This window comes from Rhopalosiphum maidis, chromosome 2, assembly GCF_003676215.2.
Source record: "Rhopalosiphum maidis isolate BTI-1 chromosome 2, ASM367621v3, whole genome shotgun sequence".
Classification (NCBI taxonomy): Eukaryota; Metazoa; Arthropoda; class Insecta; order Hemiptera; family Aphididae; genus Rhopalosiphum; species Rhopalosiphum maidis.
In genome coordinates this window covers 71,942,429-71,968,197 of record NC_040878.1, presented here as the reverse complement: position 1 = coordinate 71,968,197, position 25,769 = coordinate 71,942,429, and the positions used below count along the sequence as shown (strand labels likewise).

The following is a 25,769-nucleotide window of genomic DNA, read 5'->3' as shown; positions in this document are numbered from 1 at the left end:
AAATTTTGTTTTATTAAATATTACTATTGATAACGTTTACTGTCGATATCCGTCGACCGGCGTGGTGAATAGGCAATTTTAGAACATTGCCGTGTAGTTGGCTTTAGAACCGCATCCTGCGTTGTCGTTAACAAATTAATTTAATTTAAGATGAGAGTATTATTTTGTTACGATGACTATAATACGTGCCAACCAACCGTGAGGACACGCGTGACTACTTGTTTATCAAACAAATATACCGATAGAAGACGAACTCGTAAATTTTGAATGACGTGACAACGGGGCGACTGTTACTTCAGTTTCGCCACAGTTAAGTTTTCATAATAACGAAGCTATTATGTCGCTGTTATGAACGCAGTTCTTTTGTTACCTATTAGAAACGTCATACTTTCGACGTCGGACGAATCATAATTAAAACAACTAATAAAACCTAATAAGAAGGTGAAGCCTATCATTTCTTTTTGATTGTATTTACTGACAAAGAACAAAATAAACTATTTTATTATTTATGAACGATAAATGTTTTTTTCTTATTTTTTTGTCTTATGTGTACGTTCAAACGGTGTGATAAATATGTCACCTTACCAGGAAATACTACCAGAACTGCCACTGATATCTTTATACCTCTTATAGCTCTTAATGTAAAATATAAAAAAGACTATACTATTGCCAATTTAAAAAAAAAAAATGAGTTACACTATTCGTTATAGTAGAACGTATTTCGACAGACACGTACAAAATTGGTTCTACGCTAAACATAAGCACACTTCAAGTAAAAAAAAAAAAAAAACCCATATAAAAAAGAAATCAATAAGATGGCTCGAAACACCGAATATATTCCTATATTTTAAGTATTTTATACGGCTGTAGTAAAATGTATGATGGTGTACGCGATACCTTGTTAATAAAAAGAGATGACAGACGACATAATGTGCTGTAATTTTTATTTTAATGGTGCAAAATGTCAGTTAAATAATTTTAAAATATTTATATTAATTATTATTTATATAATTACGATTATTTTTTATTATTTTGGATCATTTTCATAAATTGTCAATTAAATTATGATTCCGCTTTTAATAGTTTAACTGTGTACTTCACATTTAATTTGACGAAACCAATTTGATTTCGGGGATTATTACATAGTTCTAGTTCGATTTACTTCGATTTAGATATATACAGTTTAAAAGGATCATAAATACATAATGCAATTTATCATTATAGAATATACATATATTAATTATTTAATTTATTGTATGTATTTTGATTTAATCACTTATTAGATACAACAAATTATATTGTAATGATCAATCGGAGCTCAATATATTAGACAGTTTAGAGAAGCTTTTTTTTGCTATTGAGTTTTACATGATAAAATCTAAGAAACACCAAATGATAAAAAATATCAACTATATCACTTGTTGTATTAATAATACAAAAAAAACTCATTACATTCTCAAATATCATATTTTATATCAAAATATTGAGTTAATATTAAAAGCACGTTTTCTCAAAATTACAGAAAAAATGTTTTTATGATTTTACAAGTTTTAATACATAAACATACTACGCACTGAATACATAAATTTGAAGATTTTACCTTTACTAAAATCCATTGAATATGAGTATAAATAGAGATAGATAACGTTTACTGCATAATACTTGATTCTGCGTAGATTTTTGATGAATTTAAAATTATTTTAAAATGTAGGACACAAATTATATATTTATATTATTATATTTTTACAGAAATTGCGAATCGTACTAAATAAGCATTGAAAATGTTCGTTATGAAAAAAAATTTACAACGAAGTCTTTAGCATCTCCACCAAGTACTTAAAATTAGGTGAGTATGCACCTATGCAGTGTTAATAGTATTATAATATGATTGATTGTTCCTGAGTACGATATTGGCGTAATATTATTTCTCAATAATATATTTTGTGTATTAATCCTATGTTAATAGGAACTCATAAATATTTTACTATTATTTTTATTCTTTCCTTAAGAATTAAAAAATTGTATATATTATCATTTGTAAGAGTAACGAGTTCTTTTTATTTATTTAAACTACTTATTTTATATACATATTTTATATAAAACAATTATTGTATTTGACATTGAATTTCGTTTATTTTACGAATGAATAAAATATTTTTAAACATTTATTCGAGAATACTTAAAAAAAAAGTATTTCAAATATTTCAAACATTATAAACTATATCTAAAAGTCATAATAATTCAAAATATAATTATTAATTTGAATTAAATATAATATTATGAATGTTCAAAGTTATTAATAATAATATGCATTGAATTGGAATTACATTAAAGATTTCGTAAAAATACAATTGAAAAATGGTTAATTTTATACTTGTGAATCAAACATTTAAAAAATTATAATGACTACTTTTGAGCTATCTCATAAAAATAATAAATTTCAATCACTAAAAATTCAACAATAATTTATACAAGTTTAACATAAGTTATGATTACAAGGTTAAAAACCTAAAAGTTGATTAAATTATATAATTTTTTTCATTAAATTAAATTTTTTTTAGTGTATAAATTATATAATAATATATACTACATTATTAGATTACGTTTACAGACTCAATTCTATTTAATTTATTTTCTATTCCTCACGACCTAACCAAGAATAATATTTAACTAAAATATGGCAAACACATATTAAATAAACAATAAAGTTGTTACTAATAAAAAAATACTTTCAAAATCATGAATAAAAGTACTTAATGAAAATAAAGTATGAAAAATTAAGTATTTTATAGTTAGTATAACTTCACTATAGTATGTTTTAACCACATGCATATGATGCATAACAATGTATATTTGCTAATAAATGAAGCTACGCATAGAATATATGTTACCTAATTACATAATAACGCCCACTAAGATATTATGTTTGATTTCAGTAAAAGCTATAAGATCTCAAGTCGTGCATACTATGTGTACATTACTATAGTAATGATAATTATAATACTAGTTTTACGATGTTACCATTATCATATTTAATAAGTTAAATAGACGTTAACGTTATATTATATTTTAGAAAATTCACTAATATATTTATATAATATATAATATATTCACAGACACTAAAATAATATTTAAATAGTATTAAAAAAACAATTAAGATTTTAATTGTACTGTTAGAACATAATACGTAATAGAATCATTAATGTTTATGAAGTCTTGTTTATAAATTTTAGTAATTAAAAAAAAAAAAATTAATATTTTGATATTAATATTTTAAAATGTCTAACATAAAATAAAGCTTAATATACATAATAGAAGAAACGCACGGTTCAAGTAGGTTAGCGTTCTAGGTTCCTAGATTTCTGTACTTGATTAAAAAAAAAATATTCAGCTAAGAAATTAATACTATATATTAAAATGCACATGTTTCATGTTTTTATTATTTCTTTAAGTAAAAATAATTTTATGTTCGTTTTTCTTACTACAATACTACATGAAACCGTCCTATGAAAATTATTTTTTTTAATCAGCTTTCATATCCAAGTAAAATAATGTAAATTTATCATATTTTTGTGATATAGATATTTTTTAGATTTAAAAATAGTTCATTTTTTTTTTGTAAAACCTTAACGTTGAAAGAATAAGGCTGTTCCATTATATTGTATTTAATAAATTATATATTAACCACTAAGCTTATTTAAAATAACTGTGTAATATTTCAGTTTCATTATATTTAATTCGCAGCGAGTATTTTTTTAAAAATGGTATACGTATATGCTAATCAATTCAAAATAATTGTTCTTATTTTTATTTGACATTATTGAATGTCTATTTTATATAGCCGTCAAAAAATAATACATTTAATCATCATAATACAATAGATTAGATAATTAATAGTATATATAACTATAGAATCGCGTAATTGTAAAACTCAGTTTAAATACAGTTAATAAATATACAATTTTAATAAATTTACTTTATGTTTAAACTAAAGGAATATAAACTTGTGATATATTATATTTAACATATTGAATTAAAAATAGTTATAAATAATTTATATATTTTTTTTTTTCATAATTATTTTGAACAATAATGTTTTATAAATAAAAATAATTTAAAATTTAGCTTGATCAAAAAACATAAATTATCTTTTAGAAATATATTGTGGTTATCATACCAACAATAATTCAATTCCAAACAGAATAAAGTTTATTGCAATTGTAAATTAAATTTATTATTGGAATTGAAAATCGTTTCATGTATTTTACCAAGAAATTACGTATTGAGATACAATTAAAATTAAATTTTAGTTTTAATATATTTACTTAAAATAAAATCGCAATTATTTTCGATTATAATATTATATATTTTAATGGAATTTTAATGTTATAAACTTATCAGTAATGACAAAACCATATATTTATTACTAGTTGACAATCGTATTTGAAATTTGAAGAAATAATTTATTTTAAAACTTATCATTAAGAAATAATATTTTTTTTTCTACTCGCAAAGAAGTAACATGTTTAAATTATAGAAAGTCTCCGGGGTACTGGATCAAGTAGGTAGCGGTTTTTTTTAAAAAAAATGCATAGACCAAAAAATGGTATTTAAATCATCACCAATATTATAAAATAAAATACATCGTTATGTTATCATTGTAATTAATAAGTCTCTCACAAAATGCCAATAATTACTAACGGGAGATTATAACGAAATTAGGCTCCTCTCTACTTTACGATTTCACCTCTGGACTAATATAAAAGAAGAATAACCCTTTTAAAACAAACTCCATCTAACGGATAAATGCTATTAAGGAATGTCACTTTCAACAAAGGGTCAGCAAATTTGCATGTTTTTTTTTTTTAATAAAATACTATGCATGTTATACTATTTACACACACAATAATGTCCTAAAATTGCTAAGTCGTTTATGCAGGTTTTGGATTCAAAAGAGTCTTTTGATCGGCAAAATATACATATTTCTTTTAAACTAAAAATATATTTTTCACCTATTATGGATATTTTTTATCATAAATGTCGCATTGATGTAAGATTAATACTTTGTAAAATGTAAAACTCAAAATCAGCATAGAAACAAAAGAAAAACAAAACTAATGAAATTGTATTATTTATCATAATACGTAGAAAATAGGGTGAGATACTCATAATAAACCGTGAATATTAATGAGTCAATATTACATTTTTTGTTTAAATATTAGTCATTTTTTTACGTAATTACCTACTATAATGTTTTATAACCTCAAAATAAATTCACATGATATGTAGTTGTTCTAATTGTAATAATTAGATAGTATTAATAACTATAAGTTATATGGGTTTACTATGATTTGTTGTATGAAGGAGAGTGTTTTTTTAGTCCAATATCGTATTTAACAGTTTATATTGCTCTTGAATTATTACTGGCTGGTGAATAAAACTTTAAAATGTATAATAATATATTTATACAGTTCCCACTGAAAATTAATTTTGAAACACTATTTAAAGCCAATGATATAAATATTATTATTATTATTATTATTATTATTATTATGTCTATAGTTATAAATATTTGAATTCAAATTATGAATACAACTTTCAATCGGCATATAGCTCAAACAGAAAATCACATTTTATCATTTTTCACATTTTTTTTTTCACAGTTAATATTTTTGATTAATACCCACCATCAAACAATTAATAGTTTCGAAGTAATTTCTCTGTGACAAATTGGTCTCGCATTCATTGTATACAGGTGTTTTAAAATCACAGAGTAATTAGAAATATTTTTATCGCAGTATTCACTCAACACAAATCTATTATTTAGTAAAAAATGTTTTAAACAAAAATATTTTCGTTAAAAAAATACATATAATATATCTAAAGATCAACATTTGTTTGAATAGAATACGTCTTTATTGTACATGATTGAAAACAGGTGTTTAACATTACTTTCATTATTAATACTTGCTAACGAATATGATATTAAATAAACTCAAATAATGATTTAAGTTTTTATTTTTTAACAATCAAGGTTTATTTTATAATTTAATTTATTGTTGTATGGAGATGTATAATCACATTTTCAAGATATCTTTTTTTCGTCATCTACTTGATGAACAAAAATACATATTTTATTTTGTAGTTTTTTTGATACATTTAAAACGTTTATACCCTTCACGACTCCAATTATCGTCTCATAATAGTCTAAGTTATTTTTTATCATATAAATACAAAATTCGTCTCACATCCATAGTATCGTCAAAAACCTTAGTAGTTGTTTAATATACCTAAGTGTTCACCTAAATGTTTTTTCGTTACATAATTTTTTAATCTGTTTAACTCACCAATATAACTTTTACTAGTATTTGATAACCACATAATCTGTTTTATATTTTTATTTATATACATGCTTACAAAATTCATAAGGTAGTAAAATAATATAATAGTATGTAATCTAAACAATTAATTACAGATAATTATTATCGTATTTTTCAAATAATTTTATTGAATTGTGCAATAAAAAAATTAGAATAACTGGGATATTTGGATAATTTCCACCTATGTCATAATATTAATTTTAGTTAAGAAACAATTTTTAATTAAATTATGATGATTATGTTTAAGAAATTTACTTGTTTTAATTTGATTTTTAATAATAACAGTTAAAATGAATATCTAAACTTTAAAACACAATTATATACAACAAGTGCAATTAAAATAATTATATACATACATATATACCTATATTTTCGATATCAATTGCCTAATTTATTTAATGTTAAATATATAGTTTTATATTAATTAATACTAAATGTAACATAATATCGTTTTGATTGATATATCATCAATTGTGACCATATTTTTTTATTGATAGCTAGTTTAAAGCTAAACGAATAATTTATAATACAGATATATTTTTTGTTTAAATAATATAGTAACATAGTCAAAAACATTTGAAATAATATAATGGGAAATGTTTCATTTATAAAATTAATGTATTTTAATATTATAAATTAATACATTCGTTTTTCAGTTATAAATTTTCTCCTTGTTTTCTCCTACTTATCAAAATTCAAGGTCCGATAAACGAAAATCTTCATTTTTTTTATAACTAAAATACCAACTATATACTATTTATAATAACTATTACTATTTTATAATGGTTGAGAAATCGTTGTTTTAATACTTTCGATAAAATTAAAAATAAATTATTTATTATAGATTACAGAATAATATTTGTTTATTTTATATGTATACAGTAAAACTGATTTGCGTTAGTTCTGACTCTCAATAAATTACAAAAATATTTAAATTTGTTCCAAACGTTCAAACTGTTAGGATGAAACTCATAAAATAAAAACAATTTTACATAAAAAAAAAAAATTGAAAATAAATTCCAAACGTACAAAATTAATAAATGATTAAGCTATTACCTACATTATGATATACATTGACGGTACAATAAATATATATATATATTACTTAGTGAATTAGGAATTCAAACATGGGTAAAATATTTTTAAGCTTCAACACTTTTTCGTGTACTAAAATAGTCCAACAGTTTTACGAAATGCCCCAATCTATATATTGAAGACTGTGCAATCGAGCTAAGTAGGTACTCCAATTTTGAATTTTTTCGTATTTACAATATAGGTTATATCATATTGGGGAATCATGGAATCATTACTAATTTCCTTAAAAATTGAGTTAAACCAGAAAAAGCCGTCAAGTAATATTGTTTTAAGAGGTTTTGGATAGCTGATACAGACGAAATTGTCTTGGTAAACTGTATTAGCGTCAGCCACAAATAACTAATGTAACAAGTTTTCTTTTAAGAACTTAAAAAAAAAAATAAAATAAAAAATATGACATACATTATATTATTATTATTATTAATATTATATATACGATATTACGTACTACTTAAAAAATAAACGGAACGTTTATCCATCTTACGATGATAGTGTAAGAGCATGTATGCAATATTGTAATATAGTCGAGTAAGTGTCATTTAATACTCTTCGTGAAATTGATGAGTGGTGGGGACCAATGATGACACCGCAAACTCATGCTGGTGCACACGATAATCGATTTACGGAATACGATGAACTTACTTAGATAATTCAACTTTTTTCTCTTTTTAGGGATTTCACTAAAACTCGTTAGAATATTGGGCACTTCGTTTTATTTGACGTTGTTTTTACACCCCATTTAAATAAAACGTTAAAAAATTAGCATCTCTAAAATTGTTTTAAACGCGTTGCTGATAATATAATAGGTATATCCTAGGTAAATTTACTTATGGTTGTTGAGTATGATTGATAACAACATAAAATAGCATAACTATAAAATAATAAACAATAAATATTTTCTATTTATCACTATGCAATATCTAGTTGTTGCTTATTTATTATAACGCAATACCATTCAATGTTTTTAAATTTTATATCAATCATGTAAGAGTAAGAAATATGGATATTTCGTAAATTCTCGAATTTGATATAATAATATTCTCAATTTAAAAGCCTAAGCTATTTTGACAAAAAATTCACGTTTGATTTACTATATTTATTTTTATAATTTATTACATATACACATACAGGTATACAGGTTACTATATATATATACATACAAATTTAACAAATTCATATCGAAATCTAAAATAATACATTTAATAACATTTATTATACTTATATACACTAAACATAATAATGCTAAACGTGACTATATAATAAATAGAGAAATATATGTTATTTCAATATTAGTCAAATATGGTTTAATTGCAGTAACAATGTGATTCTATAATATATATTTTAGATTATTCTATTTAATTTAATATTGTAGAAACTTTTAATCTGGTTCTTAATCAATACCTACTATTTTTGTATTATAACAATAAATATAATCTAAGAATGTGAGTTTAATGGAAGATTAATATTAATGTTCTCCAAACTTCACTTTTATATAAGTCACAACTCAGATTAAACTTATATCTCAGTAATTGTATATGTCTGACAACAATAACAATGAGATAGGTATTATTATTATTATAACGACAACAAATAACAATCAATATAAATGTCAACTAACTTAAGAAGGACGAATACGTAACTTTGTTACACGGGTTATTCAGCCTAAAACGAACTTATTGAAATTTGACAGTTGAGATTCTATTAGCCCTAAATCGGCTTAATCTAAGTAGGCCTCTCTTATAAGAGTGAAGAGATATCACGCCCACGTATGTAGTCACCGTTTTACAAATGTGAAACATATTAAATTTGAGTTAAATACAACCAGTTTTATTTTATTAGTTATATTAGAGATAATCACATAATTAAGTAATTAATTCAAGTAAAACGGAAACAACACTAACAGATATAGCGTGCTTTCTAAAGTTAGAATTACAACAAAATAAATTGAACATAGTCCTCTTAGAATAAGATAGTTTTCCCACCATATATATTCTTTGTAATCCAAGACAAAACATATGTTAACATTTAACACCTGTAACATACAAAATTCAAATAAGTTAAAAATTTAAATTTAAATCTCCTTAAATAATAGCAAGAACATAAACACACTAAGAGCAATCAGTTACTTTAATTAATACGGATTATAAATGAATTATAAATATAATACTCAAAATGTATATTTTCAAATCGATTTAATTGTAAGCTACTTTTATATATCTATACTGCTTGTAGTGTATTGTTTTATTTGCTTAATATATATTTCCCTCAAATGTCAGTATGACTTGCATTTAAAATTTTATTTTAAAATTATTTAATTAAATTAACATTCACACAAGTATTTTTATTGATTAAAGATTAATCAATTGTTCGTATTGTATACGTAAGTATAATAGAATAAAAATACTCAGAATTATAATGTTTTAATTTAAAACGAAACAAGTATGGTAGTTAAATATAAAGTTTTAGTAAAATTTACCAAAAAAAAAAGAAAGAAAATGGGAAACATTAATAAACAACATAAACATTTTAAGACAGTAAATACAAGTGGTATCATTGATGAAATGTTTTGATGGAACATGTTATGCTGGTTTTAATAATTTAACTAGGTGCCTACGAATTTCAGACACTTTATTGTTGCTTACTCCAGGCTATTGAAATTGCTATATTTCACTGAAATAATCTTAATTAACAGAAACCTAATATTACTATTATTATATCTGATGCACATGATTGTGGTCCAATGTATAATTTTGGTTATTAGTGAATTTGAATTTATTTTTTTCAAACACATTTAATGTTCACATATTAAAATATTTTATTAAATAACACCTTATTAAAGAACGAAAAAGTTGAAAACTAGTCATCCTGCGTGAACATAAATTAATATATTTATTGTATAATGAATACAATTGCTAATTTATCTCATGTATATAATATATTTTAACTGAAAAACACCTATAATAATTTATTAAATAAATTTAATTTAATAGATTAAATTTTAATCATATTGTGCATTTTGTACATTTATTTATAGTATTTATCTTTATCTAAATCATATCAAAATTAGCTTTGATGGCAATATATATTAGATTAAATTATATATTATAACGAGAAACTTATATACAAGTGTTACTCAACGTCGTGAAAGTTATCAGTATCGTCGAATAGGAATACGTCTTTGGTAAACAAATTCGTAAGCGTATATTTTTTTTTTTATATCCTTAAAGTTATTATTTGGTTACTGCAAGTAACGCAATAATGCAAAACAAGTGAAAAGTAATTTATTTTATTTTGATTACATTGTTAAGATTTATAGTGAATAATCTACGTACACCTACTATATTGCTCATCAATCTAAAATAATTTAATAATCAGTTTTTAAAACTTTCAAGAGGTAATTTACAGGTATTTCTAAAAGCGTATTAGCTAAACTTTAAAACAAGATTATAAAGTAGTTAGTAGTATGAGTAGTAATTAAAACGTAAGAAACAATAGTTACACAAATGGGAAATTTGTTATACGTTACAATTTCAATACAAAAATATTAAGATTTTTTTTTATCAATATTTTTTTAACCTTGTTTTAATTTCAGAATTTTTAAGAACACATCTTTGCATGCTTAAATAGTGTTTTTTATATGCTATAATTATTTGTATTTTAAATAAATCTAACATTTTTTTTTTATGCTCAAAGTAAACTACAAAAAATTTAAATGTGCATAATATATTATTTTGTGAAAATAACTAGTATAGATCAAAATAAATAAGACATTAAAGGACAACTTTAGGTTAGGTAGGATACATTTGGTCGTATGAACATAAAATATATAATATTTTCAACAAACAAATCAAACAAAATATAATTTATTATTAAACATAGGTAAAATATTATTTTTTTTTAATAAAAAACGAGTTTGTTTCCTAATATTTTATATTTACCTAAAAAAAAAAAATAAAAAATTCAACCAATATATTTTCAGAGTATAATATTATTTTATTCTTCTCGTTTAAAACTATATATTATAGCTTATATGAAAAGAATTCTTCGCGACGTCGTTGTATTTTATTTTATAACTCGTCACATTAGAGATATAAGTATGCACTTATTGTCGGCAAAAAATAGCTGTGTTTACATCGGCGAGTTTGTCTTCTATACCAAACGGTAAAATTAACAACGAACACTCCGGAATAATCAGTAGCAGCACATCAACAATGATTTCGAACAATAACCAATTATATAACCATAACAATATTATATTTATACATATATATTTCACTCAAATATAAATAAGTACTGCATAGATAATACATCGTATAGTGAAGTATATTATAATGATATCATTTTTAATTTTTTTTTTTCAACAGAAACTTTAAAATAACTAACTACTCGTAAAAAAATGTAAATTTATAAAACGTTAAATTTCTCCTTAACACGATACGTAGAAATCATATAATATCCATGTAAAAAACTTATATTACATAAGTATATAAGTAATCTTCTGTACGCCGTTACATGGTATAAAACACCTATTCTTGTACATTGTTTGTTGGCCTATTAATTGGTACTATTGAAGTATTTTTACAAGAATTATTATTAATTTTGATTATCGTTCATCAATTACTCATTGTTTATATATATATATTGCAATTCATGCTTGAAGAACATAATATTATTGTTATATCGTTAACAATGTTAGATAAAAGAAGGACCGAAATTCCACTCTCGAGTTATTTGAATTTGGGAACGCTTGCAGTAATATATATTGACAACATAGAATTTAATAGCATTCGGTTTGACAACTTTTTTATCCATAATTTCAAACATATTAACACAAGTAGATAATTAAATCAAATATTTAACTGATGTAACTTAGTTTGAAAGCATATAAGCTACCTAATATATATAATGTATACGAATATATAAACGGTATTTAGTTTGTTATATGTATTATAATATATTATACCTACAGTTAATTAACTTATGGTCGATATGTCTGTCTCTCTGTCTCTCTCTCTCTCTCTCTCTCTCTCTCTCTCTGTCTCTTTATCTCAATGAGCAATAATCGCTAACCGTAGGCAAATTATGAGGGGACTCACAGTCTATAATATTTACTTCAGAAAATCAGACAATTGTCGATTGATATACTGTGTTAGAAATATATTGCTATTTGCTAAGGTTCTCGAAAGAATATGTATACCATGGTGGCTCTGTATAGGATGCTCATTGTGTATCCTTCTTTAACCTATTTGTTTGTTTCCGAAAAAATACTAGATGGTCTTTTTCAAACACTAGTGTCACTCCTGTTATAAAATAACACTGAAATTAAGTACAATTCACACTGTTGGCTGCTGATTTATCTGTCGCATAGATCAACATTAATTTAAATGAACCGTTTTGAGCTACTAAAGTTATTAATGGCAATTTACCTTCCTGTTGCGACGTCTACATTTGAACAGTACCATCAATTTATGTTAAACGTTCAATATTGATATCAAATAAAATTATTTCTGTGAAAATAATCGCATTATACGCACGTTATAATATATAGTTATATGGTTTAACATAATTTATTTTATAACCCAATGAATCAATTTTATTATTATGGAAATTTAACAAAAGGAAAATATATTGGTTTGATGAAGGTATTACATTATATTATTATACAAGCATAACTGTATAATAATAATAAAATATTAAACTATATTTTGTACTATATACGTATATCAATTAGAATATTTATGACTATTGCTTGTAATTTTAAGAACCTAACGTATATTGAGGTAAAAAAAAAAAAAAACTCGATAAATAAAAATATAAATCATTTAGGTATTAAAAATGTCTTAATGCTGAATATTTTCTAATACTAAAATGTATGTACATTATTTCCATTTCAGTATATATTTTGAAATTATTTAGGTAAAACATTGAATTTAAATTAATATATATATATAATATAGGTACATAACATCCTTCATTATTAAATACGGTTGTACATACTTTCACAAACAATTTTGTTCAATATAAAGTATGAAACTCAGGTTCAGTACTTTTTTTATTTAATCAATCTTATATTATAATAACCGTTTATTGCAATCCTGTAATAAAATTATGATCTATACATTGGTTTACAAAGGTAAAGTATACAGGTTAGGTACATTAATGTTATAGATACAATTGCCTGGCATTTTAAGTTTTATGGTTACTTACATCAAATCACTACATAATTGAGTAAACATAAATAAGATTAAGTAATTATATTGCATATTATAACATCATTTATAACGTCTGAATATTTAAAATTTCAATTTATGAAATGTTGGTAATGTATGAAATGATTTTTGATTATAATTTGTAACGATTATTTTAATACGAACGTCAGTTTTTGTATAATATTTTATCGATAAAACAAATTATAATACATCACTACATCAGTTATCACGTCAGGATGTATATTTTAGATTGTGGGTGGAGTGAAGAATGTATTGATTTTGCAATAATATGTGTTTTGTGTGGTGTGTGTGTGCATACACGATTAGCAGTCAAAATAATGATTCAATTTTATATTATAATTTCGAATAATAAATTGGATCTAATTTGTACTAAGAGAGGTCATCATTAAAAATTCTTGGTTAAATGCAAAGTAATGAGGGAAAATGGAAAAATGTTTAAGAAACACAAGAATTTATAAAAATCCAATTAAATAAAATCAATTTTTTTTCTGACGTAATTCAATAACCAATAAATGTAAATACTAAAAATCTTCAAAAAATATTTATTTGGTCATGTTCTATCCACAATGTCATAATCTTCAAAATATTTTAAAATACAAGATCTCATATAAAAATATATTCTTGGAGATGTAAAAAATTATTGAAAATACATTGATATAATTTATTTTTATAAGTATTTAAAGTTTAATTTATAACAAAATTCTGCAAAATTACAAAAATTTTCAAATTGTATTGTAGTTTTCTTATGAGTATCTCACAATGAAACCAAATAATATAAAAATATATTATTATTTTTTTTTTTTTTATAGAATTTTAATTTTAAATTTGAACAAAATCACTTATATAAACTGTAAATAACTATATTTATTATTTTGTCGCGGTTCAAAAATATTTTTCATGAAGACATAAAACTGTTACGTATGCTAAAAATGATACTAAAAAATACAATCTTTTTGGAAAAAGTGTATTCAACATACTGTATTAAATTCTTTAAATAAATTTCTTTAAAAGCTATATCAAAAACATAACATAGAATTTACTAAGTAATACAAACTGATTTACTATTTTCGCTTAATGCTTAGAAATTTTTTCCGTGTAGTACATAATTTAATTTAAATTTAATATAATAGCCATCTCAGTAATTCACTGATATCTATTATACAGCAGAGTGGTATCGCTTTCATCCTTTTTTTTTATTTTATAATTACTAAATGAAACTGTACATTTTATTTAAAATGAATGTATAATACGCATTAACTAAATCATTTTTGTAAGAGTCTACAGACTACACGCATTTATTTTAATAAGTTTGAACTTTTTTGAGTATGTTATTTTTACCTAATTTTTTGATATCGCTAAACAGCTTATTTGATTTGGTGATCATGGTTATTATTTTTAATATTTTAACTTGAAATGGTAATATTTATTTTTAAATTCATATTTAAAAGTAATATATTTTACTTATATAAGTACTATATAGTATTTCATAAAATACAAATTTCAGCAAGTAGGTACGGCGGGTACCGCTCTGCTGTATAGTAGATATCTAGTGAATCAACTACAACGGATGTATTACATATAGTCCAGGCAAATTAAATAAAATAGGGGAAAAAAAACAGGAAAGCTGAATTTTGATATACACCTTTATTGAAGGGTACTTAGTAACATACTAAAAGCCCCTTAAGATTTGATGACCGCTACCTCCGCTAGAGCGCGCTTTATGCAAGAAAAATCAGTTTTTCTCAAATAACACGGTTATTAATATGATTATAAGAAAAATACCTATAAAAAATGTACTAACAATATATTTTGTAGGATCAATATTTACCTTGATAATCGGACTTCAAATATTATAGAATTGGTAATTTCTGTCTTATGGCGTCCGTAATTGTGACAAACACAGTTTTTTTCTTTGTATTAAATTTTTATAAATGAACAGTTTATTGTTTTATAATTATTATGACATAATGATACTGTTACAAATGCATATATTACACAATACATAATTATTATTTAAACATAAAATAACTATTAACCTAACCTATATAGAGGTAACCGGTAGGACATCGAAATAATATATATATATATAGAAAAATAATCTATTATTTTGTTCAATAATTTTATCATACAATATTTTTATTATTTTAAACAAGCAGAGCAGTGGATCAATATTTTTTAGAGTACCCTTATAGTATTACTCTGCTATATAAAACGTAAAAATACTTCTAACTAATTAACTACTCGTTTACATTTTTTTATGTATTGACACATTTAAAACATTCCAAAACGTATGCTTTAAATATGAATTTAAAAATGATTATTGTCAATAAAAAAATTAAAATCTTAAAAAATATTACGGTAATAGATTGAAAAAATATAATATTTTAAATTTATGTATGCAAAAGTATCAAACTATGTAAAAAATAAAATAAAAAATGTTTTTGAATACATTTTAAAATATCAACTTAAAACATCAATTTAAATTCAGAAAAAATACTATTATTTATACAGCTTTACTATAAAATTACATTACTCATTAAATTTATACACAATAGAAATTACCAGTAGAATACAAAGTAAACTAATGTATCCTAGAAAAATGATTTTCCAATGTATATAGTTTTTACTTTAAAATCTCTCTCATTTTTTCAAATATTAAGTTACTCTAAATTTATTCATGCTTTATTCAAAGATAAATTAACCATATTATTTACGTTTACCTATATTTTTATCAAATAACCAAAATTTATTAGAGTTGAATAAGTCGAATTTAAATCCAAATGAATCTAAATGCAACTTAATTCAATGGTTCACAGCTATAAAATATACATAGACATGGAATTAAAATCATCAATTTGCGATGGTTTTATTTTAAACATATACTATACTTAATGCCTGTGACTGATTATAATATAATGCTAAGTTGGTTTGAAAATGTATACATTTTATTCCAAAACTATAAACCATCAATAGCCACCATTATATTGTAAATTACCTATATGTTTACATATTTTATTCAAACAAACTGATTACGTTTAACCTAGTACGTACGTCCTTGAAGATAACTTCATAGTTATCAGAGTTCACACGTCGTATCTTGGTCTCCACCAGAAAGAAAATACTATGGTACAGTTTCCATTGTAATTTTCTATTAAAAAGAGCTTCAGCTTTTCGAAATTAATTTTATAGGATTACCTAGTTAGCAGTTACTTTGTAGAACATTTGTAAACGGTGTTACACGAATAAAAGTTTTTCAATGAGTTTGTTAAATTTAAACGTAGGTATCAATTAACTCTTTAAATAAAAAAAATAACTAATTAAAAGATTTTTTCAATCAAAATAAATGATGTTTAATTATTATAAATAGTTTACATTGACAAGTTAAAATATGACAAAGTGCGTATTATAGATAGTTTAAAGATTATAATAATATTATATTTAAGAGTTTTTTCATTTTTTTTTTCTTTTAATATATTTTTCTTTGGTATATTACAGAATTCTAAGAAATTTTACATTACTCCAGGTAGTCCTATTATTTATTTTCACAACTGGTAGACTGAGAACTTTGATACAAATATCTGTACTTATATATTTAATGTAAGAAAATAAGTTTTCGTACTTTAGTCCCAGTGGTCTTTAAATCAAAACTAATCCATTAGGATTCACTGAATAAATCTACAATCATCCTCCCAACCATTAGTATTAATCTTTATATATATATATATATATATACATATCAAACGTTTTATATAAGTATTAGAAAATGTATAATAAATAGTGAATTTCTATACTTGAAACGTCTGTTTTAACTTGGTTTATAACGAATTTAAACCTTTTTCGTTTATATAGAATGAAAGAACAATATTCCCGTGTATGGATTTGAATGCAGTAAAAAACAAGTAAAAAAATCAACTACAAGTAGGTACATTATTAAGGGAAGACAATAATTGTATTAGACCACTCGTTAGGCTTGAGCCTTACCTAACTTAACTTAACCTAACGTAGTTTCTAGGTATCACATTCTTGCAAAATTGTTAATATAATAACTGAATGGTCAGTTATCATCTGAATTAATAAAGATTGCGTTTATGTCATGCAATTTATATCATACACAACATCAGTTATATGGCTTATACGACATACTTTTTAAAGTGACCTTCAATTAAAAATTGAACTCTTATGTGGTGGATTCACAAAGATTTTGTTGGATTATATTATGAAAGTTAGGTAAAGTTATTTGTGCTACCTACTTTTTGTTATCTGCGTCACTGAGCCATATACGATTTATCGACTAACCATCAGGTGACAGTCCATCGTAATCAGTCATTTTATGTATACCGAAACAAAACTTTCAAATAAAAACAAATAGTAATATAGTTAAAATATGATATTTATAATTAATTGAAGATCAGTTAAATAATTAAATTATTATAACGTAACTAAACACACATAAAAATATATAAATTGGTTTCCTAAATCCTTAAGTCACCATTATTGATTCACCAACATGCATTTCATTTGGTTTCGCAATTTGATGACGTAAAAATTAAAATTCAATATCAAATATTTCTATAAGTTATTTATTAAAATAGGTTTTAAATAATACCTATTTTAAAAATCGGTTACTTATATCTTATCGTTTATAAAATACTACGCTCCTATACATGAGAAAGAAAAAAAACAAAACAAAATTACCATAATAAGTCATATTATAATATTATACTATTGTTAACCATTTTGTTGACAAATCCAAGATTTCCGAGATTGAAGAAGATGGACAATTATAATTTAAAATATCTAAAAAATTATTATGCACAACCATGCGAAACGTTTATTTTGATTAACACCTTAAATCTTTGTGCAACAACTTTAATTAAAACACAGTGTATGTAAGGTTAAGCATTTGTTTTAAATTACTTTTTTAAAAAAAAACTGTATAAAAGATAATTTTCATTCTCTTGGAAAATTACAATTGTAGCGATAACTTTCATACAAAAAACTTAAATAAATTTTAAATATTAAAAAAAAATATTCAGTTTGTTACTAATATTTATAATCTAATTTAACTCGTTTCCTAGTATAGTAATTTTTCATTTCAGTTCTCAATGAGATTTTTATGACATGATCGCTTACTCAACGGGTGCCACAAATGCATACCGTAATTTATATAACATTACAGATGTACGTGATAAATTATTAAAACGTGTTCACAATGTGTGAAATCAAAAATTTCAATACACATTGAATACATTTAAGAAAAATAAAATGATAACAATTTTAAATTGATTTTAATAAATTATAATAACCAATTATATTAACTAATATATGTCTAATTATTTAATACATTTTTCAAAAACATAATTAATTATTTCGACATATTTATTTTAAATTCACGCCCCAAAGCACAAAATACAGTAATTATTATTTACAATAACATATAGAGTGAAATTATAAAGGTAACATAAAAACAAAATACCAATCTAAAAGAATATAACAATAACAAAATAATACATGTTTGTAAGATTTATCAATGAGTATCTGTTGAAAGTTTATCATAATTCATTATATATAGTTGTACAATATAACATACCTAGAGAAAATTTAAGGGGGTAAAATAAAAATTAGAATGATAAAATACTAATTCTTATTGCTAATTGAGAAGAATGAAATATCTCAATTCTGTATAAAAAAATGAATAATACTAGTTATTTATCGTAGAATCATATAGTTGGAACTACATACATTACATAAAGCAAGAAAAAATAATTGTAACATTCAAGTAAGTAAAGACTATTAATTATAATATAATACAACAATATCAATTACTAATTAATTTGCAACATTTAATTTCTTAGTATCACCGCCATTAAAGATCAAAAGATTCAAAAGGTAAGCTCTTTGAGTGTAATATATCCGTTCATCAGTTATAGAAATCCACAGCAAACGGTTAATATCCTTTGAAACCATACAATTTTCGTATTGGTACATACCTACATTGAGTATTTTCGATAGCGGGATAATTTCAAATTTCCTTTTTGCGTTAATTGAATATTTACTTTAAGTTTTGGCGCGTTATATTCAGATTATATTACAACAAACGTTAGTAATATTTAAATCATATGATACGGATAATTACAAGTAACTGTGTTTATTAATTTAAGAACAAAAACAGGATAGTACATGAGTTAAAGCCAAATTGTTTCAATTAGATAAGAAGTCATATGACGTCATTCGTATTAATATTCAATTCGGAAGACGAAATATGTTACTGTGTAAATAAATTTAAATTGGTTTAAATTAATTAAGTTTAATTCGGCAAAATATAAGAGTTTATACGATTTGTTTTAATAGGATTTTAAACAAAACGTGCAAATAGGTAGATTTTTTACAATATTTTTAATCTGTATAATCAGTGTTGAGTTCAGATAGCAAAAAAAAAAATCTAGATAAATATTAGATTACTAGCTAAATAAGTATCTAGATCAATATGAAGATAGAATATTCAATTTTTATCTGCGGTATGTACTCGTATGTAGACAATACTTTTTTATCTAGATTTTCATCTTACAATAGTTAATTTGTATTAATGCTTGACATGCTATTAGATTCTTAGCTGAGTAATGTGATTATGGTTGGCATAACCAGGAAAATGTATTTTGTGTCAAAAATATATCGAAGAATAAATGAACGTATAAAATACAATAAGTAAATGATTATTGAAAAAAAATACATGTGAATTACACAAAGAAATTTATCTAGCTATTTATGTAGATTTTCATCATCTTATTTAAATCTTAAAAACTAATTTATTTATTTATCTAGATAATATGTAGATTGTAGGTATTTGATTCGTATTTAGATAATGTATCTAGATATCACTCAACATTGTGTATAATGTTATTTTTTTTTTTTTTAATACGGTATAATAAAAAAATACAAATCGTAATAACTATAATTAAAAATATATTATATTTAATGTAATTTAAGTTTATATATTTTTACCCGGATTTTTAGTCGTTAAAAATTATCATTCAAATTATTATAATTTTTAGTTTAATAATTTACATAAGTTGTTGTAATCGTTTTTATAAATGTTACAGATGCATCGTGTAAAATGTACAAAAAATTATATTATAGGACGCGTATTTCATTTTGCACTATATACATGATATCTATCTTAAAAGTATTTTTATAACCATATAACAGTGAATATAAATGGAAATGTAATAACTGCAGCGCATATATTTTTTTATTATATTAGTAACATATGCACTGGAATATTTAAATTGCAGATCTCAAATTTATATATTTAAAATGAATCATTTTAATTCATAAAAAACAAATTTATGATTTTTCAAACCAATTCCAAAGGTTTAGAATAAAACTGCAACACAGGAAGAATATAAAAACAAATTTTGTTAGTTGATTATTTAGTCGAACTATTTATACTCAAGAATATAAGATCTATAATAAAAAGCCAATGATTTATGATCAAATATAATATTAATTTATGTGAAGTATTTATGATATCTACAAAAAAAGGTCACAGTTACATAAACTTTTGCTTGGTTATTATTCAAATGTACGTATATTTTGTTTATTTTCAGTCGACAAAACAATTTAAAGATGAATAATAATCTACGATGTTCACTGATATAATATAACTATATAATAGCGGCTAGCGTGTATTTGATCGTAGCCCGTGTGCAGTGTACAGTCAACTTACTAATGCTAATATTGAAACTTTAACTTCTCAAGACGTAAACTTAATTATAAGAAATTTGCAATGCTTGAGTTTCTACATGCTACCAAAGTTAACAGCCACGTTTTTGAAATTACACATAGAATTTAAAACAAATAACAAATAAATATAATTGTTTGTTACCTAGTAATTATAATAAAGAAACAATATAATTATATAGTAGGTTTGTGTACATGTAGTAAGCATATAGTCAAATCAGACATTTTACTAAATGCCTAGACAAATAGTTAAAGAATTTAAGTTTTATGTAATTTTAGTATTCATATACAATAGGTATTTAGTTAAATACCGGTTTTAAGTCAGGCAAATAATAAAAATGAATAGTTTTGTATTACGAGTACTTTAAAAATGTAACTATATTTTTTTATTAACTATTTATCGCTATTCCATAAGAAACAAAACTACGTGTTATTTAAATATATAAATAAATTTAAGTAAACGGGTCAGTTATTTAAAAAAATATTTTAATTGTTCACCCATTGCAACCAAACAATAACATATAAAGCAGGTAATAACTAAAAATTAACAACAATTTGTTATAATAATATAATTTTTTATTCATTTTTTATACTTGTACTATCACGAATAATTAGTAATCATTACCTATATTTGTTTATAATTTTCAATTATGAAATAATAGTACCGAAAGACAAGAAATTAAAAATATTTCATATAGGTATACCTATGTATTTTATATTTTACAGATTAATAATAATACATAGCTTTATTTATGTGTATATATATATAGAGAGAGAGAGAGAATAGCAATAAATAATTAATAAGAAAATTTAGTTAAATATTTAATGTAATACAAAATCTTTCGTTTTTATTGTTTATCTTACTTGAAATAGGCGCTTAACTAAATATCTAGGCGAACAGTAAAATTACATAAAAATTAAATTCTTTGACCATTTTCCTGGGCATATAGTAAAATTCCTGACTTTACTATCCGTCTACGACATAAGAAATATATTCGATCTGTGACCTTCAAAATTACGTATGAAAAAATATACTCGGGTCGCGATTTACAGAAAAAATTGAAAATTGAACGTAATTTACGGTGATACAATTCATAATATACGATGACGTTGTGTTACAGAATCTCTAGCGGCGGCGGCGTGACAAATGATCAACAAAACGTCGGCGGCTGCGGCGATCGAGGTGGCCACTGCGGCCGCAGACAGCTGCGGTACGGCCGGCAACAACGGGACCATGACCGGTCCGGCCGCCATGGTGACGGTGATCGCGGTGATCGCGGTGACCACGGCGCTGATCGTGGTCACCGTGTTCGGCAACATACTGGTCATCATGAGCGTGGTGCAGTACCCGCCGCTCCGGTCCGTGCCAAACATATTCATCGTGTCGCTGGCCGTGGCCGACCTGACCGTGGCCATCGGCGTGCTGCCGCTGAACGTCGTGTACAACGTGACGGGCGTTTGGCTGTTCGGCGGCGTCGTGTGCAAGCTGTGGCTGACGTGCGACGTGCTGTGCTGCACCGCGTCCATACTGAATCTGTGCGCCATCGCGCTGGACAGGTACCGGGCCATCACGCAGCCGATAGCGTACGCGCAGAAGCGAACCGTTTCTCGGGTCATGTGGACGGTGGCGCTGGTGTGGATCGCCAGCGCGGTCATCAGCTCGCCGCCGCTCATCGGCTGGAACGACTGGCCGGACGTGTTCGACGAGAGCACGCCGTGCACGCTCACCACGCACCCCGGTTACGTGGTGTACTCGTCCATGGGATCGTTTTACATACCGCTGGTGGTGATGAGCATCACGTACCTCAGAATATACGTGGCCACCAGGCGGCGGCTGAGGCGCCGGGCCAAGCAGGTAGCCGTGTCGCAGGACAGCCGGCCACAGCGGTCGGCGGTGTCCGCGGCGCTGCCGGCGACGGCCGGTTCGTCGTGCAAACGGAAGGACGCGGACGCCGACGGTGGCGGTGGCCACGCCAAGATGACGGTGGACGCGGCAACCGCCGACTCGGCCAGCAGCAGCGACGAGGTGGACGCGGCCACCAACGGCACGGGCGCCAGCAGCGACAAGCAGCGGGCGGGGCGAGGCGCGTCGGTGGCGGTGCGGGCGGCGCCGTCGATGGGCAAGCACGTCAACCAACTGCTGGAGCACAAGCAGCGCATATCGCTGTCCAAGGAACGCAAGGCGGCCAAGACGCTCGGCGTCATCATGGGGGTGTTCGTCGTCAGCTGGCTGCCGTTCTTCGTCATCTACCTGTTCTTTCCGTTCTGCAAATCGTGCTGTCCACCGTCCAAGGTGCTCGTCAACGTGGTCACGTGGCTCGGTTACCTGAACTCGACCGTCAACCCGATCATATACACGCGGTGCAACATGGACTTCCGGCGATCGTTCAAGAAGATATTGCACATGGACGGCCAACACCAACACCAACACCTACCACAACAGAACCACCACCGCTGAATCAACGCACCGCGCCGGTCGAATGACTGTGCTGCGATACCGTGTCGCCTCCACCTGCCAACGATTGCGTCCCCCGCCGACACCATCAACCTCCACTGGTCTTGTAACGATTATATTATGATAGTCTTTGGATCTTTGACAGAAGTGTCCGGAAATACTGTTTGTAACTCCGGGACGGTAATCGGAAGTATAACACCGGACACAGTTTGATCGATCCATTGCTTTATAATATTATATTACGCGATACAAGTCGACGTGTAAATATATTTTATGTATGTGGGTGTTTACGGATGTATTTAATAATGTTTTGTTATCGGTTTTTATAAATTGTTTTGATTTGTCGTCGTCGTACGTGACAATGGCGATACACCGACTCGTATTTCCGATGTACCTATATAACTATGTATACGAAGTATTGACATCCAGATTGTTTTTGACGTAAAACACCTAGTGAATTTTTGTATAATTTAGGTATTTTTACTTTTGAGATTCCATTTTACAAAATATAAATATAGGTCATAGTTGTACATTTCGCTCAAAAATTGTTTTCTCTTTTCGTCCGCGTTCCAGCGATATAACACTTCAAGGATTGCGTATTTTCTTATTTTCACATTATATTTTTTTTTAAATAACAAAATATTTAAAGACGTTTAAAACCGTTAAAATAATGAATGCCATCAGAAAGCGTGAAGGTTGTATGAAAGTTGATACTTTTTTTTTTGTAGAAATATGAAATAATAAATATCATATGATTATATTTTGAGTAACGAACAATCGTGTAAGGAAAAAATATGAAACCCTTCGCCACAGATAATAATGAATTCTGCTGGAACTATAAATCGGCAACGATTTTATTTTGCATTTGTAACTCTAATGTTTTTTTTATCAAACACATATTAATATATTTTTCTTTGAGGTGAAATTTGACTTGTTCCATATGAGTATAACATTTCGTGAAAGTTAAACTTAATGATGTACAACTTACGTTAAATATATATAGTTTTTGAATTATTACCTAAACGATTCCAAAAATATTAATTGTAGTTACGCGGACGATAAAGGAAGCATAAAATGTATCATATCTGGGCGAACAGTGTCTCGTCCCAAACATCAAATACCATAAATATAATATTATGATGACTACATATAAATTTATAATAATATTATACTTTTCACCAAAACCAAACTGAATTAATGACCGGAAATACACAGCGATTGTGTTTTATGCAGAAGTTTGGTATGTCATATATGATAAAAAAAAAAATCTATTTAATATTATGAATTATTTCGTGTAGATTAAAAGCGATTTCAAACCAATATTTACATAGAATTTTTAACCAGATAAACAGCACTGTACCTATGTCATGTTGTTTAAAATTGCCTTCGTCATATTTACAAATACTATTGTATACCTATTATAAAAACATATTTATATCAGAATACTATGAGATATTTGTTGAAAATATATATCATGCAATATGTAGTGATCGACTAAAGAAATGTTGAAAAATATAATAATATATTCAATCTGTTCGTGATAAAAAATAATAAGGTCATCTGCACGAAAACAAACTTATATTTCTCTTCATACTAGTATACTACAATATACAATACACAATTGTTTTATTAATTTATTTATAATTATTCAACAATGAATACGTACCGATATATGTTTACAGTATTATTATATTTTGTTTTGTTAAAATCATGTTTGTTAATTGTTTACATTATTATACCTATACAAGATAAGAATAAAACCATGTGCTTAAAAAAATATTTATTCAATAAAATATATTCTATACAAGTTATAATTTATGTTACTATGTAATTTTTATTATATTATACAAAATATAATGGATATGAAAA

The 25,769-nt window shown here is 25.7% G+C and overlaps 1 protein-coding gene across 3 annotated transcripts in view; it reads left to right on the top strand.

The window, feature by feature from the left end:
* Positions 1 to 25,554, top strand: part of LOC113551129 (probable G-protein coupled receptor No18) — a 73,796-nt gene extending 48,242 nt beyond the window's left edge. For 2 of the 3 annotated variants that reach the window (XM_026953174.1, XM_026953173.1), the window contains 2 exons: positions 1,750 to 1,846; positions 22,567 to 25,554. In XM_026953174.1, the coding sequence (XP_026808975.1) occupies positions 22,593 to 23,903 (1,311 nt within the window). In that variant the 5' untranslated portion in view covers positions 1,750 to 1,846; positions 22,567 to 22,592 and the 3' untranslated portion in view covers positions 23,904 to 25,554. The remainder of the gene's footprint in view (positions 1 to 1,749; positions 1,847 to 22,566) is intronic. The other variant, XM_026953175.1, reaches the window with a different exon arrangement.
* Positions 25,555 to 25,769: the final 215 nt, after the last annotated feature.